The sequence below is a fragment of the Oreochromis niloticus genome, linkage group LG19 (genome assembly GCF_001858045.2).
Source record: "Oreochromis niloticus isolate F11D_XX linkage group LG19, O_niloticus_UMD_NMBU, whole genome shotgun sequence".
In the NCBI taxonomy this organism is placed as follows: Eukaryota; Metazoa; Chordata; class Actinopteri; order Cichliformes; family Cichlidae; genus Oreochromis; species Oreochromis niloticus.
In genome coordinates, this window is record NC_031983.2 from 2,000,501 (window position 1) to 2,019,216 (window position 18,716).

The window sequence follows — 18,716 nt, forward strand, 5'->3', positions numbered from 1 at the left end:
AGGCCTGTTTGTACTGTTACCACTGTAGTTTTAACTACAGATGCAAAAAATACACTTGAAAACACAACTACCCTAAATCACAATATACGATTTTTACTTATTGATTTTCTTGGTCCAAGAAAATAAATCAGAGCATCTATGCTTTCAGTTGTTGTGTGTGTGTGTGTGTTTTGTCAAATTAAAGTGAAAATAGAGAGAATGAAAATAGAAGTGAAAGGAGATGAGAGTCTATAACAGTTACGTTATTTATGATATTATAATTTTTCATTATTGACATAATTTTCATTTCATTTTTAAATACATTATTATTTATTTAAATTACTACTTTATATGCTGTGATTGTCCAGTGTAATCATGTCGACAGAGTAATAAAGTATCTTGTTTAACACTTAAATTAGGTAAAATATTAAAGTTATTTATGAGTTGCACTGACATTATTTTTATTATGTTGCATAATTACACTTTAAATATTCTATAATGACTCAGTGTGGAAAATAGCAAACAAACAAACTTTGATGAGTTGACTGGTTTCAGTGGTCTTGATTAAAAAAGGAGAAGCAGACAGAGGAAGTCTGAAAGTCACGTTTACTGTAATCAGCCAATGGCATCCACAGGCCGGACCTCAGCCTTTGAGTTTGTGTATTTAAATAAAGGACCTTTAAAAACAGCATTACAACCCTACTCCAAATAAGCCCCTCCCCTCTGCTTTCAGACATTATTACATACCAACAGTGACAGTGTCTCACTTCATCCCACTTCATTCTGCATTGTATTTTCACAACTATATTTATCAGTGTATTTCAACACAAACGTGGAAAGCTGCCAGTATGGCATTTTTGATTGATTGTGAATACAAACAGCATCTAAGGAAATGTGTGCTATCACAGCTCCAAGTGTTTGCTTTAGCACTGTGCTCGCTGGCAGGTGTTCCTGGGATTGTGGTTTCTGAGGTCCGCTGCTGCAGTGCTAATTGTGCGTAGTTGTAATTTAGACTCGATGTTTTCAGAGCTTTAGTAAATTGGTTAAGAATTCATGAGAGGCTGATGACTTTATTGTGTTTTTCTGTTGGTGTTGTTGTTATTTGTTTGACTTTTTCCTGTGGTCACTTTGTGTTTAACCAGCTCAAAGAACAAACTGAGACAAACAACCAAAGGATAAAGAAACGTAACAGCTTGTATTTGTGCTCTGTTCTCATGCCGAGAAATATCAACGTGGGAGGCGTGTGCCTGAAAACTGACATGGAGGTCACAAAGGTCAAACAGAACAGCCACGTCCACCCTCTTCCCCAAAACACAGGGAATTCACTGCCAGTGCCAGTTAGAAATCACAAAAAGTCAAAGAAAATGAAAAACAGCATCATCATAAAAAACTATGTACAACCAATGGAGCGGTAAACAAAACATCAGTGTGTGTTTTTGTCGCGAAAAGGCTGCTTAACAACCTTTATTTGATCCCATTCTGTACAACATGATTCATTACATCAGTACAAATTCATCAGGTTCTGTTTGTCCCACACAGCGAGAGGAGAAACAGGCTGTGACAGCCCGTCGTTGGATTGGGATGTGTCATTAAATTCACCGGCCCCTCTGCATCCCAATATAAGATCAAGACATCTCGAGGTACTCACAGTACCCTATTCACAAAGGATGCACATAGTCTACAAGGTTTTTTTTTTTTCAGTTTGTTTTTTTAAAAGACAAGCTCCTTAGGAATGACAGCAAGTGCCTACACATGTATTTCAAACCATCCATGAAGAATACTCCGTTCCAGAAGAAGAAAAATAGATACAAGTCAGGATTCTCAGTGTGTTTTTCCTGAAAAAAACGTGACCCACCCTCACCACCCCCCACTATCAAATCCAAGTGTGTTACAGCTCAGTATTTTTTTAATTCATTTATTTTATTATTTTTTAAATTTAATTACACCCAAGGCAGAATAAAAGTTACTAAAACTTAAGACTTTTACAATTACAGTGACAAAAACAGTTTAAGAGACCCACAATTTAAACTGGACTGTAACGTAAAAAGAATTAAAAAAACAACCTTTTTATAGTCTTGTAAAATGCCCAGGCATTCTCCAATATTACAAATACTGGTATACTTTTACAGTAAACAACAAAAATGTAATATATATTCATATATATTTATATACTAAAACCCCATCACCAAAAAAAAGAAAAAAGAACACAAGAAAGGAAAAACAATGTACACGTTGCCACTTTGGCATTCAGAGAAAGTTTCAAAGCAAACCTGAAAGAAATGTTTCAAACTCACATACACACACATATTATTTTTATCCTTGTATCAATACTGTAAACTTATTTTAAGACAGAGTGCACTAAATTCTGATCTTCTTAGTTTCTGCTTTTCCTGATTTTCGTCCAGTCTCTTCCCTAACTCTTTGTGTGGCTTTTTGTCCTCTTCTTGACTTTTCTATTGAGGGACAGACTCGTTTCATATAACTCTATATATAGGTTTGTGCCTTTATATGTACATATGAATACATATATACACACACAGACATTGATGTTGTGCTGGGTACTCGTCATTGTAAACTCAGCATTGTTACATTTGTATTAATTTAGATTTTTCTGTTTTTAACGGTCACATTACACAGTAAAGTTGATACGTTTTAGTTTTCGTTAAATTTGTTACTTCATAACAAATGTTGCATTTGTCAAAGATAATAAATAGGAAGGTCATTGGTCAAGGCACACTCATGTCAAATTGAATGGCAGTACAAAAACTGTCCCAAATAAATTATTATTATTCTTAATTTACAGTGCCAACATTGGGAAAGACAAACCTAGCAACCTTGGGCACTTTAGTACCAGGTGATCCCAAGCTCCAGGCCCTTTAGTACAGCTCTGTACGTGTGCTGTTGTTCAGAGCTGCGAGTTCGTACACTGACAAAAGTGCCATTATGAAGGTGAAAAGGGCTTAAAGAAAACTGATTCATGGTTTTTAAAATAACAACAGGACATGAGTCAAACTGATAAATTAATTTTATTATTTCAGCACTCAACTAACAATCAATAATTTAAATTTCTAGAGAGGTGGCTTCATCAATCAGACTGTACAAGCACTAGAATGCAGTAAGTCCAAATTTACTACTAATGCAATTTTAACAAATTGTCATGTATTTTAGCACAAAATGCATAGGGATCTGGCTATTATCATTATCATTATTATTATTATTATTACTTTAGAAATAAAACTTTGAGGTCTTAACATCCACTAGGTTGCCAGTGACCTGTTTAGGCTTCACATGTACTGTTTCTATGTAATTTTTGCTTATGTAAATCTAAATGTAAATTTCAGCATGACCCTTCCATTACAAGACTGCCATCCATGTGTGCCAAATACATACAGATTCCATACAAAGTGGAAGAATTGAACCTAATCATAAGATTAAAGAGGACACTTGTGAGCTGGTGGATGTTAAGGCTAAAACTTTAGCCATGTGAGGGGTAAAACTGTCTCTAATGATTACAACCTATGATGAAAAAAATGCTTTGCAAGTTGTTTGCCAAGGGGCAACACAGGAGTGAACAGGTAAATAAAGGAAAGTAGTACAGTTTACCCTGAGATGTCCCTGTGTTCTCTCGGTCTCTTTGTTCTATTTCTTGCTACACATACTCGTCATGGCTTCGTGCTCTCTCCTAATAAATAATACAGATCATATGGCTTCATGCAAAAGAGTGCATGGGTGTATGAATGTAGATGAGATGGTATTAAAACAAAACAAAGGGAAAGATGTAGTAGCGTTGTCGGAGCTCGGCACTATGTACCAGTCAGCAGCTGCCTTACCTATCATCAGCTTCTTGTGGCCGGTTAGGGTGTTTCCATGAGGAGACAGGGTTTACGAACCTTGGGATCCTCTTTCATTTTACATTTATCGTCAAATATGACACTTGGTGCTACATATCCAATTATATTGACATGTTTTAGAGTCAGTTCATGCTACAATGCCAAAGGATTGTTGTTCGCGTATCACATAAAATAGACTAATTCTAGCATTCTCAGTTTACGCCACTTTCAAATTGAAGATTGATTCAGCATCTTTTCAAGAAATTACACATTTAGCTTAATATACAATTTCCTACAAGAAGTGGCCAAAAAATAAAGAGACAAATGGATTTCTGTCCTCTAAGGAACTCTCAGGATATCATGTGGGTTTTAAAAAAACAGTAATGCAAAAGAAAACAATAAAAAAAAATTCTAATAAAAATGTACCTGCACATGCCAAAATACAAAATCCAATAAATACAGAAATTATTGCACAGTTAAAGGCTCCATATATTTTATAACTCAACTGATGGATTGTTTAAAAACGAATGCCACATAAGGCAGTTTAGACAGCTTCAGTTGATCTCTGTTTTCATGTTTTTTTTTCTCAGTTGGCAGTTTATTTAATCAAAGACGCAATTAAAATTAACCCAAAATTAATATCTTATAAAAAAGTATCCAGCTACCCCTTTTTGTTATTTTGAAGTCAAAGAGTACGGAAACAGGGAATTAGCTTTAGGCCCTCTCTGTTTGTTCAAGTTTGACCTCACTGGTCATCAAATGTTCTCCATGCCACTTTTTCATATGTTTCTCCAGGGTGCTGTACACGCTGAAGGGCATTTGGCAAATGTCACAGCGATAGACCTCCTTACCAAGCTGGCCATGTGTCTTCATGTGGCGCGTGAGCTTGGAGCTCTGGGCACAGGCATAGTTGCACAGCTCACACTTGTAGGGCCTTTCACCAGTGTGACTACGCCGATGCACCGTCAGGTTGCTACAGTTCTTGAACACCTTACCACAGAATTCGCAGGTGTCACACCTCCTGCCGTCCTTGGAACTAGGTCGACCTGGACCAGGGCCACCACCTAGATGAGGTGTGCTGCCCCCGCTGGCAGTGCCGCTGCGGCCAGACAAACCCCCATCTAGCAAGTCACCTGGAGGGGTTGAGAAGCGCAGGCTGCCATTCTCTGAAGAGTGCTCAGAGGAGGTGGCAAAGGGCGATTGTCTAGAGTCACTGAAGCCTAGAAAAGGGTCTTTGATGAAGTGGCGTGAGGCAGCATAGCCAACCAACCACTGGGAGTACACATTCTCAGAAGGAATGTGGGGTACAGGGGGAATGTCCAAGTCCTTTTCTATCTTGATCCTCTTATTTGATGAGTTGGACAGGGTTGGGCTGGTAATGGGGGTGGGCTTACGGGGGAACAGACCTGAGAAAGAATCACCGGAGCCACAGTTCCGGCCATTAATGGTTGTCCTCTCTTCCTGTTGGTGGTCGTCTATTTCCCCAGCCACTGAATCCTCATCTCCAGTGTCCCGCTGGCCATCCAGGGCCCTCTTAGAGAAGGGCATCCTTTTACGATTGTCAACTATCAAATTATTGTACTGCTGTATAGAGTTGAGCCCCCCACCTTCCACTATCTTCTCAAGGCCAAGGGCCGACTTCTCCTCTGACTGAGGTTTAGAACCATTCTCCCTGTTCCGGTAGAACTCAGACTCCATGCTGAAATTTGATTCTGGTCGACTCTCATTCTCAAGCTCCTCTTCCTCTTCCTCCTCTTCTTCCTCCTCGTTGCCTTCCCCCTGGAAATCCCCATCACGGTTTTTCATGCCCTCACCTGGCACGTCACTGGTGCCTGGCTCTGGGGAGCTCGTGGTGGACAAGCCATCATCTGAACGCCCCGTCAGGGATCCAGCCTTGTGCATGTGGGTCTTCATGTGGCGCTTCAGCTTGCTTGCCTGAGAGCAAGCGTGGTCACACAACTGGCACTTGTATGGTTTTTCTCCAGTATGGCTGCGCCGATGTACCACCAAGTTGCTCTGAAACTTGAAGGTTTTACCACAGAACTCACAGGACTTGATCTTGTTCTGCGTCTGGGGAGGGGTGGTGCTGTTTGGGGGCATTGGTGGCAATGGAGGAGTACTCAGAAATGGCGATTTCGGCCCAGAGTGGAAGGGATTAGGGTTTAGTAGTCGATGCATAGGGTTAGGCCTGTTGGGTGATAATGGTGGTGTGGTGCTGTTAGTGTTCCCTGCTAACTCTCGTAACCGCCTGGAGAAGTCCATAGACTGGGACTCCATGGCCATAGGTGTTAGCCGCATCACCCTTTCAAAGGCACTGGGGTGCTGGGAGATGAGGCCCATTTCCTCTGCACTAAGGCGTTCCAGGCGATGGGGGTCCAGGTGATGGCGGGGAGGTGGAGTGACAAATGGAGGCGTACTGGGGAGACGGTTCTCTACAAAGCCTGGGGGAGGTTCACGGAGCAGGGGTGCTGTCATCCTCAGTAGGTGGAAAGGGTTGTTATCCCCTAGAAAGTTGGTGAGGGGGGACTGTGGGATGGAGTCGTTGCCAATGGGTGGAGGCATAGTGAGGCGTGGGGTGAGGGTTGCGCTGGAGGGGCTGGACTCCAGGTAAATGCGAATGCCGTGGGTGTTCTGGGCATGCTGCAGCAGGAACCAGGCGCTGGGAAAGGGTTGCTTACAGGTGGTACATGTATAGCTGGAGGGCTCATCCCTTCCACCTGCAACAGACACAGAAACAATAAATTAAATATCTGAGCACAGATTCTTTTTTCTGAGATAGGCTACATTAATGTGACCTCATTCATGATTTTAATGGATTTTAACAATAACTTTTTAACAACCTGTCTACATTGTGTAAAATTTTCTTGGCCGGAGGCAGTGAGGTGCTGGAGGTGTTTTATATTCTGCTTCGGACTGCTACTAGCTGGAAAGACTATGGGTAGTCAGCTTGTCACATAAATTCTAATACTAATCATGTTTTGACAAGTGCATTTCCACAGTCACATTAGATCAGCACACACTCAATCCATGTACCAAGAGGTGCTCACTTAGTCTTAGGTCTTAGGGACTCTCTCGCTAACAACTGCTATTACAGTGTACTATATGTGGCTGCTGTGTGTTTGATAGATATGTGTATATAGATGTGTGTAAGCAGGCTAGATGGTTTTTCTCCAAGGTTGAGAGAATTAAATTGGCTAAAGTCATATTAGTTAAGACAAGAATACTCATAGACAAACAAATAAAAATCTGTCTTTATCTGAATAAACAAATCTAAATCCTCAGTGTTTTATAACGTGGAGCAGAAAACACTAAGTTGTGATTTCCTGCAACACTGAGCAGTCCAAGATTTGTTAAACCCTATTTAGGGCTGAACCTTATATATTGACTCTGTAGTTGGGCGTGAGCAGCGATAGCTGATGATAACACTTTTTCTTAAAATTATTTTATAATAATCATAGTTAATAAATGGTAAATTGATAATTAAGTAGGTGAAATTGTATAATTCATTAATTATATTTATTATAAGTGTTAGCTGAATGACAAATCTGTCAGTCATGCAGCAGAAATTAAGTGAAAAAACAATGACAGAAAACCACAAAAGAGAAACACACACGTTAAAATCAACCGATTTTCAGAAGAAACCTTGTTTTTCAATTTTTTAACAGATTTGAGTTTCAAATATTAGAGAACCACCGATGCGCCGTATGACTAAATCCAAACAGCAAACCTTACACACAAGTATAAACACACACAGAGATAATGGTAATTATACTCTTGTTCTTGTATTCAGTGAAGTGTTGACCTAGTACACTCATTTCAGATACTGGGCAAAACATATGCTGCTCTAATTGTTGCCCTGTTAGCCTTATTTGGCTGTGTGTGTGTGTGTGTGTGTGTGTGTGTGTGTGTGTGTGTGTGTGTGTGTGTGTGGCCATGACTCTTTTTGCAGCCAAACACACGCGCACAAAATCATACACACACACACACACACACATATATATATCTATATATATATATATAGATATATATATATAAATACTGGTTCTAATGTAGATGTTTTTATCAGACGTCACAGAGAAGCTAATATTTTTTAATTTCACATATCTCCAGTATAAATACAGTTTTCTCTATCTGCCTGTTTAAAAATATATATTTTAGGAATGTATGAAATGTATTGTTAGTCTACATTTTTAAAATTTCTGTGAAACACACAATATTTAATCTTATATAAAAATCTACAGAAAGAAAATAATGCTTTGTTAGCATTAATCAATTCAATAATTAATTTATTCATTTATATTAAAGATTCCATAAATACTGCTCACCATCTCTTGCTTGCAAAAGGTTGTGTGTGTGTGTGTGTGTGTGTGTGTGTGCGTTAAGGAGAAGTGGCTAGAGGTGGAACAGCTGTTTAGCTCCACAGTCCTGTATAGCCTTTTGACTTAATTATAGCAGACCGCACACACACACACACACACACACACACACACACACAATAAAAATAACAGCTCCCCGTGTCTCAGCTTTTGTTGGCAAGTTTCTCTCACAGACACACACATGCACACACGCGCGCGCGCGCACACACACACACACAAGCTGTTTTAGTGCTGAATCTTAAGTAAATCTTAAGACCCTTAACACTAAAAAAAAAAACACCACCTCCAACCTCACCGTCTCTGTTAGCTTGACCCTCTTCTCTTCTGCTGACAGAAGTCATTGGAATGTGTGTGTGTGTGTGTGTGTGTGTGTGTGTGTGTGCGTGAGCAAACCAAACAGGGAGCGTGTAATAGAGAACGCGCCATTTCACTCTGGCCGCAGTGGAGGGAGCGGGTCATGGTTTTTGCTTGGGGGAAGTGTGTGTTTGTGTGTGTGTCTGTGTGTGTGTGTGTGTGTGTGTGCGCCCTCCCAGGGGAAAGGAGTCTAACGCAGATGGCAAATAAAGTATGCAGCCTGAGGCGAGAGCACATTATGCTAATTCTAATGTCAGCTGTACTTTAATATACGACTCTATTTAATCACCCCATTATTTCCTATTTCCATATGAAAAAACAGAACGAGCGAGGGAGAGCGAGGGAGCTGCTCATCACTTTATTTGGTAGAATGCAGAGGGCCGTGCTTTATGGAGGGGATGAGAAAACACACTCCCCTCCTCAGCATCTGCACAGATACACTGTGCCTGTGTGTTTGTGTCGAGCGCGCACACACACGGCTTGAGTTACGACCCACTGTACGTCTGTTTACAGTAAGTGTGGACCGCGTGCTTCAGTAAAGGTTATAGTAGTTGATTTTGAGCACCTAGTTTTGTCCTTTATAGAATACATTATTTTCCATGACAGATAAAGTTTAACTTAGTCAATTATGTTGCCATGTAAAAACAACCGTTTGCTTACTTTGCTGTTATTTAACTTGACTTTGCTGGTTTTACGTCTCACTGTTCAGTGTCCATCTGTCAAGACAACACTACCTAAATGTGCTCCTGCTGTTAAAATGCCCTCTTCAGCTGCCAGACAAAAGCAAAAACTATGTGAAAATCCTCTGACTGCTCTTACCGCAGAGATGCGGGGCAACAGCAGCGCTGACACGTCAGAGGAGAAGATAGTATATTTTGTGGCTTAAATAGACTTCCAGATCGAGAGGATGTGTTTGGTCTGTGATGTGACGAGAATGAGGGATGTTCGTGTTTCCTGTCTGAACTGGCTTTATTTTAGTGAAAACTCCCATTTGAAACGATTCATGATGAAATAATTACAGCTGGAGTTTGGTATCCAGGCTCCCAGCTTGTCACTCTCTGCAGATATGCTGCAAATAAAATTGGGGAGTGATCCCAAATATCCCCCCTGGAAATTATGCAGCTCATCGTTCACCAGATTGGACGAGTGACGGTGCAGTTTGAGTCGCCTGCTGAGCTAACTTGCAGCTTTGCTCTATTTGTGATCAGATGTTTAATCACATGATGTAGGCTAATGTGCCATTTTCTTTCAAAAATCACCAAATGAGGTCAAAAGCAGGAAAGTGTACTATTACATCAGAGCCACAATTGGCCATTCGCCTTACTGTGCAGCAGTGGCAGCTGCATCAAATACATGACTTGTTTGTTGAAATAAATAAATAATAAACCTTAATCTAAGTTTTAAAATCGATTATAGTTGGTTCTAACTGACAGATAATAAGAGCTCATATATATGCTCTGGAATCAGTTCATGTTTCTATCACAGGAAAGGCAGAAACAGAAATAATTATTTTTAAATGCGTAACACACAGAGGTGCTGACAAAACTAAGCAACTTAAACTCTCTATTCAGACCCATAAACTCTACGACGTTCTGTGCAGTCTGGCTCTCTGCCTGTGTTTAGTTTGGCTCACACACACACACCTTCACTATGTATAATGTCACATTATTAGACACAACCCTACCGACACCAAATATCATCGACCCAGTGTGATGAGAAATAAGGAAGATGAATTTTAATATGATTTATTTCCTCTCAAACAAATACGCAGCAATCAGGTCGTCTGGACTAGAAGGATTCTCCCAGTTGAAACCAGTGATAATGGTGTCTGGTTTGTGTGTGTGTGTGTGTGTGTGTGTGTGTGTGTCCAGCGGCACATATACAGCAGCCCATGTTTTAAGTAATCTCTCTTCTTCATTTCACTTCCCGGGTTCAGTTTCACACAGTATAAAACTCTCATTACTGTCAGATTCCAATTTTCACTATGATTCAATTTGCCGTAATTACTGTTGCTGCCGCTAATAAAAAAAAAAGGGAAGAGTGGGAATGTCTAGAAAAGCAAAGGTGCAAAGGTCAACTGGCAGTTAGCAGCATTCATTTTCATCTCAGTGTATTCATCTGGGGCGGCTAATGGCCCAATTTTCTCCTCCTCGGTCCTCAATAAATATTGCTGGAATTACAGGTTAAATAGCCAAATTAAATCACAGCTATTACAGTTGAAGGAGGGAGGAAGAGATGTACAATTAAAGCAGACGCACGGATCAACACAAATGTGTGCGATAAATGCAGTGAGTGTCAGCCGAGTGCTGTGAGGATTATTGTGTCAACTTCTTACAAAGATCCTTTTTCTTTATGGCCGAGGAAACGACACAGAGTCATACTCGTCTTTCCAGTGTTTTCTATCCTCTCAAGCTGCAGCTGTTCCTTTGCCTTTCTTATATATAGAAAAATATCAGATGAATTTTACTACAACTACAGTTAAATGTCAACAATACCAGCTCCAGTCGCCCCGGAACTTTATAAGATCAAAGTAAAATTCCTGGAGCAAATTCCCGGGGGGCTCCACCCACCCCTGCTTCTGCTAAATTATTTTTATCCTCAGTGGGGTTACATTTCTGTCCCCACCCTCTGATTTTTACACTGCAGCACAAACAATAATCAAATCAGAAATTGACTTTAAATTGAATTTCAAATTGAATTTCTGAGCTCAGGAGAGGAGACTCGGAGATCACGTTCTGACTTTGCACTGTGCCGTCAAGCATCGCTGTTTCAATGTATGTAGAAACGCAAAGGATTCAGAGCCTGACAGAAAAGTGCTGGAAATATTCCTTATGAGTCTAAACTGCATGTTGGATCATCTACATCACTTACAAAGATGAGATCTGTAGCTTCTAACTTCAGCTTATTGAGCTGCAGTTATGCACCGAGGCGTCTGTCTCACAGCTCACAGGTAGAAACGTCGCTATGAAGGTTTCTGAAGAAATTTTATACACACAGTTTGTTGACTTTGCAAGTGATTGAGCAGCCACAGTATGAAAAGAGCTTCCCCATCCTCGACTTAATTCACTGCATTACTCAAAGTTAGAACCTGAGGGCCACGATGCTGTAAAACACATTACAGAGCTCAAATCCAAAAGATTCTGTCCACAGATTTGCAGATGAGGGTGAAAGAGATGATGTTCTGCAGCAAAGCAGAAACAATCAATGCATGCTGTTTCTTTTTTGTTTTATTGTGAAAGACCAAATCTAGCCTTTGATGTTCTTGCAAACTGCACCCTGCATATATTTACACACAGTGAGTTACTGAAATAACCCGAGGCAGGTTTCACAAAGATAGAGTAGACTGGTATGCAGCATCAGGCCAGTCTTAATTTTGCTCATCGATAAAACTAATGCAAATTAGGCAGCTTTACAAAAATAAAGTAATTTTAGGCCTAAAAAGTTTCCACTCCATTTTACTTCATGCTAACTTAAACACCTAATGTTATTTGTTGCAATAGCAATTTCTGCGATAACCTAAAAAGAAGGAAAAAGAAGGTTGATCTGAGGGGAAAAAGCTCCCTTCATAAAGTGTGATTCATCATTAAATCTTTAGCTAGTTTACTTAAACCATCATCAGGGGAAAAAAAACACTGTTCCATTATAAAGACACCAACACAGAGGTGACGGTCCTCCCGATGTCTTCTTTGCCATCATGTTTGAATGTTTCAGCACCTAAACATGTTTTTGTTCGAGCCACATGCTGCTCACCAGCAGAAAACGTGCCATTTCAATAAAGGTCCGAATAGTTTGATGTTTTTTCTCGTAAAAGCTTTTCTGTTTAAGTGTTAGCAGGAAAAAATTACACATTAACCAAATCCAACCACGAACTCTGACCCGGCAGTTTAGAACAACCTGGTTGATTTTAACTTTATGAGGTTAAGCAGCCGTTTAACACGTTTGTTTTACCTTTGTGAGGCATTTCCACACCAAAAAACAAGAAAGCTGTGACGAGTCAGGAGCGCAGCGACTCTGTGTACATCTGTGTGTACATGTTCTCCTCTTGGCCTTTTGTCCCACTTGTAAAAAGTTTCCTGACATTTTTTTGCATACTTAAGCTGCGTTATTATTCTTCCATGGTGCCCCCTGACCTCACACCCAGGTATACACACAGAGTTTCTCATCCTGCACGGCCGATTCACTATCATAGCATGGCAGCAAAGCAAATCAGGCACCGTGTTTACCCACTCTTACATGTGTGGACATCACTGTCACGGTAGAGGACACTTTTTTTCTCTAAACAGTTGTTTATTTGGTGTGTGTGTCTCCAGCCAATGAGATCATTTCAAGTTCATTTGGTGCAGAGTTAAAGTATTCTGTTAATTTTAATGACGTGTGCCGAGTGCAGCTTTTTAAAGCCGTCCACCATGTGTCCATAACTAAAATCACAACAACACCACAGCAGCAGCTGTAATTAAATCACTTTAGCTGTGCAAATATGAGGACCTGTTCTTTTCTCCAGCATCAAACTTTAGTGACTTTGTTGGACTGACTCACCACAGATGCTGTTGCCTACAGACCCAAAGTCTTAACTCTTACTGCTCTACAGACTGTTACTGTCAGCCTACACGCTACAACCTCAGCTGGGTGATTCGATTTGTCCAAAGTGAAACACTAAATGGAAATTTTACTGCTTGGTTTGGATTTTGTGCTAATTTAATAATAAGAAGTGATGGGCTTAGTCAGAGAAGTTCATAAACTGGTGATAAAAATGTAATTTTCTTTGAAGACAGCGTGAATGTTCTCAGAAACTATTTTTTCAGCTTATTTGTACAAGCTGCTTATAACCAACTGTTTTCAGTAACAACACTTTGGCTACGTCCTCATGTACACGGGTATTTTTGAAAACGGAGATTTTCCATTTTCGTTTTTTTTTTAATCCCGTTCACACGTGTAGTTTTGGAAAAATATCTCCGTCCAGACGTAAATGCTAAAAACGAAATGTTGGCCAATCAGAAGTCTGGAAGCCTGGGAGGGAAAGACTAAACAGGGCTTTGTATGTTCATAAAACCTGAAGGACTTCTGAAAAGTTTGTGTTTTTCTGCAAAGGCAGCTAATTTTGTGTTACTTTTCAAGTACCTTCATCATTACAAATGTTAATAACAAAAGACAGCATTTGGCTGTCTTAGGAACTTAGGGATGAATAAAATGCATACAGTGTACATGCATTTAATTTTTAAAACAATTACATTCATTCAAAACTGACGTCGGGATTTGGCTTGTGTGTTGTAGAAGCCACATCCAAAGTTCACTCTGACACCTCTGTCTTTGTAAATGGAGTCACAGTAACAGCAACAGTATTTTCTCTCTATCCGCCATTGTAGAAATCCATCTCATGTAAACAATAACGTGGCACACACCTATGATGCTACGTGAGTAAATCTCTGTTTTCCTCGTCCACACATAAACGCAAAAACAGAGTTTTCGAAAATCTCCATCCTGGCAGGAGTTTTTAAAAATCTCTGTTTACGTGTGGACGAAAGGCCCAAACGCACAGTGTACGTATGACGCAGCCTTTGACTGCAGAAGACAAAGATGATGCGTGACACATTTACACTTATGTATATTTGAAGAGGCAAACCATGACTTTTACTGTATCACTGTTTCAAAGACTGTACTCAGGTCTCGATAGCTGGGTTGTGTTTTTACCAAATACTACAGGAGATTACTGCTGTAAGTAGCTGGAGGAGCCTTGTTTTGGTTAAACAGCAACACCTCAAAAGTCCAACCTGACAGTTGGAACAAAGTGCATCGACATCCAGAATCAACATTATTTAGACATTGTTCCCTCACTCTCTCAGCATGTGCTGAACTTTAGCATTACCCCATCTTCTCTGCACGTTATCCAGCCAACAAAGGATTATGGTTGTGCAAGGTGTGCGCACACAAATGTGTATACAAGCCGTGCACTCATGACAAATCAAGAAGGGGGAGGGAGGGGGGGGGGCTTTGACATTCTTGGAATGTTAAAGGAAGGCTTAGCTCATCATAGCCAAATTAGAATGCATTTAGCTCATTAGGGAAGCGGAGCAGCAGTGAGAGAAAGAAGAGGACAAAGACGAGATTCTCCGTCCCTCTCGCCACATGACAAGTGGTCCTGTAGTCAAAATGAGGGGGTGAGATGCAATCCAAAACAAACTGCTGCAGCAAGCTGTGTGTGTGTGTGTGTGTGTGTATCCCTGTCTCTGTGCCCTGTTAACAAATTAGAGGGATTACCAGAGGAGAGTGCCAGAGCATACCAGCTAATCCCACACACTGGCCCGCACCACTGCACCTGGGGAGCGCGTGTGAAGCTCTGTGTGTGTGTGTGTGTGTGTGTGTGTGTGAGGAAAAAGCTCTTGCTGTCACCAATAGGCTCTACACAAGGCTTCATCCTGCCCAAACACAGCCTCTGAAGCCTGGGGGGGGGGGGGGTGCCTAATCCTGGACACACACATATGCACATGGCATGGAGCAGCACCTGATACCTGTCACTCTTTCAGTGTGTGTGGACTTTGTGTTTACAGTTGAAAGTAAGCCGGGACCATTAGCCTTACAGGAGCAAAGATGATCTGGGAAGTGGGCGGTGCACTTAGATAAGTGATTACAGAGTGAGTACAGATGTGGCACATAAAAGGTCAATCCAGCCCAACTCTCCAGGACAACAGCTGATACGTCCGTGTCTGTGCTGCTTCTGCTAAACGGAGAAACAAGAACAAACATGTTTGCATCACTTAAAAAAATGCCCAGCGCTCAGGATCGTGGAGAGTCTGGCTTTTGTCTGTGGAGGTGAAGTCATCGACATCTTGTCAGGTGAAGACTTGGTTTGGTTTCTGTAGCCACAATAAAGAAACGCTGCCACGAGCTTGATTCGACTAAGACGGCAGTCCAACACATTTTTGGAACCCCTCGCCATCTCCTCTATGTCTCCCTGTCACCTGTCCCGTCCAAATCCCTCCCCACCCATCCTCCACCTCCTCCTCCTCCTCTTGCACACTGCCAAGTGGGAGTCTCCTGGAACACACAACACACACATATGCTTGCAGCTCCGTCCAAGACTATGATGTAGCGGCGCACCTCCTGTTTGAATAAGACATATTACAGCTTTGCCTGACACCAGCATCAAGAAAAGAATTTCTCTCTCTCTGTTGTTCTGGTGCCTTTCTCCCTCATTTCATCACAAACCAGGTTCATGACTTTAACACTGTTCCCCGTGATCAGCTTCACCTTTTCACCCACCACAGCGAAGCATCTGAGTGTAATCTTTAGCAACTATTTAAATGTCTTCTCCCCTAAAACTGCAAAACAGGAAAAAGGAGACATATTTGACTTGACCAACTTTATCTGTGGACGCAGAAGCAGAAGTACAATAGGGGGTGAATGGTGGAGGGGGGGCAGTGAAGGAGTGTAGACTGGGCTTTGAATGTTTTGGTCAGACTCCACTTGTTTATACAGAAACAGCAGTGAGAAGTAGAAGCAGGAAGGAAAGTGGGGCAGGTCGAGAGCAGATCCAGACCAGAAGGGGGTTAGGGGAGGACATGGATGGAGGGATGATGAGACAGGTCTGTGCTGGAGGCCCTTATAAGGGCTACATGACTGGAGAGCTCTGGAAAGGCTGCGTTGTTAATGCTCAAGTATATACCTGCAGGCAGGGGGGCCCATCCAGCAATCGTCATATTATATAATGTAGCAGAGTCATACTGATTCATAGGATGCAGTGATTTCAATTTCATCCACCGAGTTAGCACTGAGCCCTTCTAGGTTACACTTACAGCTACTGGTGGCATGCCCCGAGTGAAATGTTATAACAGAAAAAAGGCTAAAAGAGTGAGCTGAGCTTTGAAAGATAACAACTTTAGTTTGTGGCTGAAATGCCCCCAAGTGGTGACTGGGTGGACATGTCTGTATCAAAAGCACATGAAAACCAGTTTAACTGCAGCTTAGAAAATCTAACAATCACCACGTGACTTACAGAGAACCAGTTTCAACAGATAGTAAACTGGTCGGCCATCTGTGAACAGCTGACATGGTGTGACTGGTTGTTACCATCAACACTGGTTAAGTGCTAAAGTACAGCAGCTTGTTAGCTCAAGTGTTTTGTAGGAGGAATGTACTACAGCCAAACCATATACATGGATTTTAGTAGTTAGTATTGTACCAAAGCCAGCTCTCATTTACTCTGTTTTTCACTGCAGGTTAGCATGAAGAGAAGTTTGAACATCAGCTAACTTACAGAAGGAAAAGCAAACTGAGGAAAACTACCACTCACTGACAAAGATCATCATTACCTCAGAAACTGTGAAGAATTATTCCTCCTGCCATTTCCAACGTCCACTGATTTTACCCCCACATTAACAAACCTTTCGTTCATACAAACCTTAGACCCTGTTATTCATCCTTCAGCTGGAATAGCAATAGAATTATACAGCACAGAGAATCAGAAAACTGTGTGGTTAGAGAGTTGGTTGGTGTGAGATCCCAGCCATCCTCATTAGACTGAAGTACCGACCATTTAGGTCAAGGCGTCTGCTGCTGGTTCTGCTCTGCTTGGGAGTGTTTTTGTGCATGTGAGGGCTTTATCTTGGTTTTGCTAGCAGGATCACATCAGGATTCACTCATCACATTTCCCACACCACTGAAGCTCCTCATCGCAGCCAGTTTGGGAAGTCCACACAGGTTAAGGCCCACCTGTCACACTTTATCCACTGACCACTCACAGCTGAAAACATCCCTCAGACACTGCAGTTTTTGTCAGTGGGGGTCAAATAGCATCTAAATGACCTAACAGTGTGCTGTGGGGCAGGGGCAGCAAATGCAGTGGAGAAGTCCTTTGATTATTAGACGGGGTGTGAGGGAACACCTGCCAAATTAAAATTATCTCGCAGGTATGCCTTTAATTTGCCAAACATTCAGTGGTGAAAAAGGGGGAATTTAAGGATCCTGCAGGAACACAAACACAGGAGTGCATCCTAAAATTAACGATCCCAGTAACAGAGTGCACAAGAGCGATTTAAGTAATATACCTAAAAGAGTTGGTGGGCTTTTATTTTGAAGTGCCAGTGCAGAAGGGCCAGAGAGAAACGCTGAAGAAAAGATGTGCCTGTTTCTCATCAGAGGGCTGCTGCCAGTTATTGGCCTACAGCCAGCATTGTTTACTTGGCCGGCCCCCTCAGCCTCGCTCTTAACAGCAAATTATCCCAACAATTGGCAATTTTAGTCTAACCCACAGGTAAGAAAGGCCGTTCCCACGGGGGGAGATGCTCACATGTGCTCTTGCTGCCTAAATAACAACAAATATTTATGACTGCATTACTCGCGTTCCTGTGAAACGGGACGTGGGCTGTTTTCTCCAAAGAAAAACTCCACGTTATTGATTTATTTACAGATTTTTTTTAAGGAGAGTGAGCATGAGAGATGGCAGCAGCCGAGATTCTCTCCTCCAGCCCTCTTTTTGTTATCTGTGATGTTGCCCAGAGAAATCAATAGAACAACTGTAGCTAGCAAGCTTTGTTTATCCTTTCCTCTAAGTGAATAATTCAGGGGTGTCAGCAGGGGTGAGGCGAAGCTTTGATACAAACGAAAGGGTTTGCTGTTTCTGGGAGGGGGAAATCTAACTCTCTCTTTATCCCCCCAAAAGTCTGGAGGAGACGAGAGACTGAGAGCAGCTAAAGGGTCCAAAGACTGAGAGAGACCACCGCTCTGATTCTGCAGCACAAGAATGTCCCTCACACAAAATAAGTGAGTGTGAGCACTGAAGGCTGAAACACTGGACGGTGTAAGAACAACACCACAAAGGAGAACGTGTTACTGTGGCAGAGGAGGTGCACTAACTGGTTTTAAGGGTTTTACAGGATTTTAAAAAACACAAAGGGAGAAAAAAAGTGCTCTAAAGCTTCTGTTGTGAACTTTGTTTGGCAGTTTTAAAGGAGATGAAAAGTGATGCTAGGAGCTTGAGCTGGTTTATACTTGGTGAATTTTAGGCACACTGGTCTAACTGGCTGCAGCTCAGGAGGAAGAGCAGTTGGAAGGTTGTTGGTTTGATCCCTGCCTGCATGACAAATGTCCTCTGTGGTTCATCCATCACAGTGTGAATGAGTGAATGAGGCATGTTGCACAAAGTGCTTTAAGCAACGTAGAAAAGAGTTAGATAAGAAACAGT

General features: G+C 41.5%; 1 protein-coding gene across 2 annotated transcripts in view; it reads right to left on the reverse strand.

Moving 5' to 3' along the window:
* Positions 1 to 1,155: 1,155 nt before the first annotated feature.
* The window catches only part of bcl11ba (BCL11 transcription factor B a), a 37,746-nt gene continuing 20,185 nt past the window's right edge, over positions 1,156 to 18,716 (reverse strand). For both annotated transcript variants that reach the window (XM_005477715.4, XM_003456198.5), the window contains exon 3: positions 1,156 to 6,526. In XM_005477715.4, the coding sequence (XP_005477772.1) occupies positions 4,524 to 6,526 (2,003 nt within the window). In that variant the 3' untranslated portion in view covers positions 1,156 to 4,523. The remainder of the gene's footprint in view (positions 6,527 to 18,716) is intronic.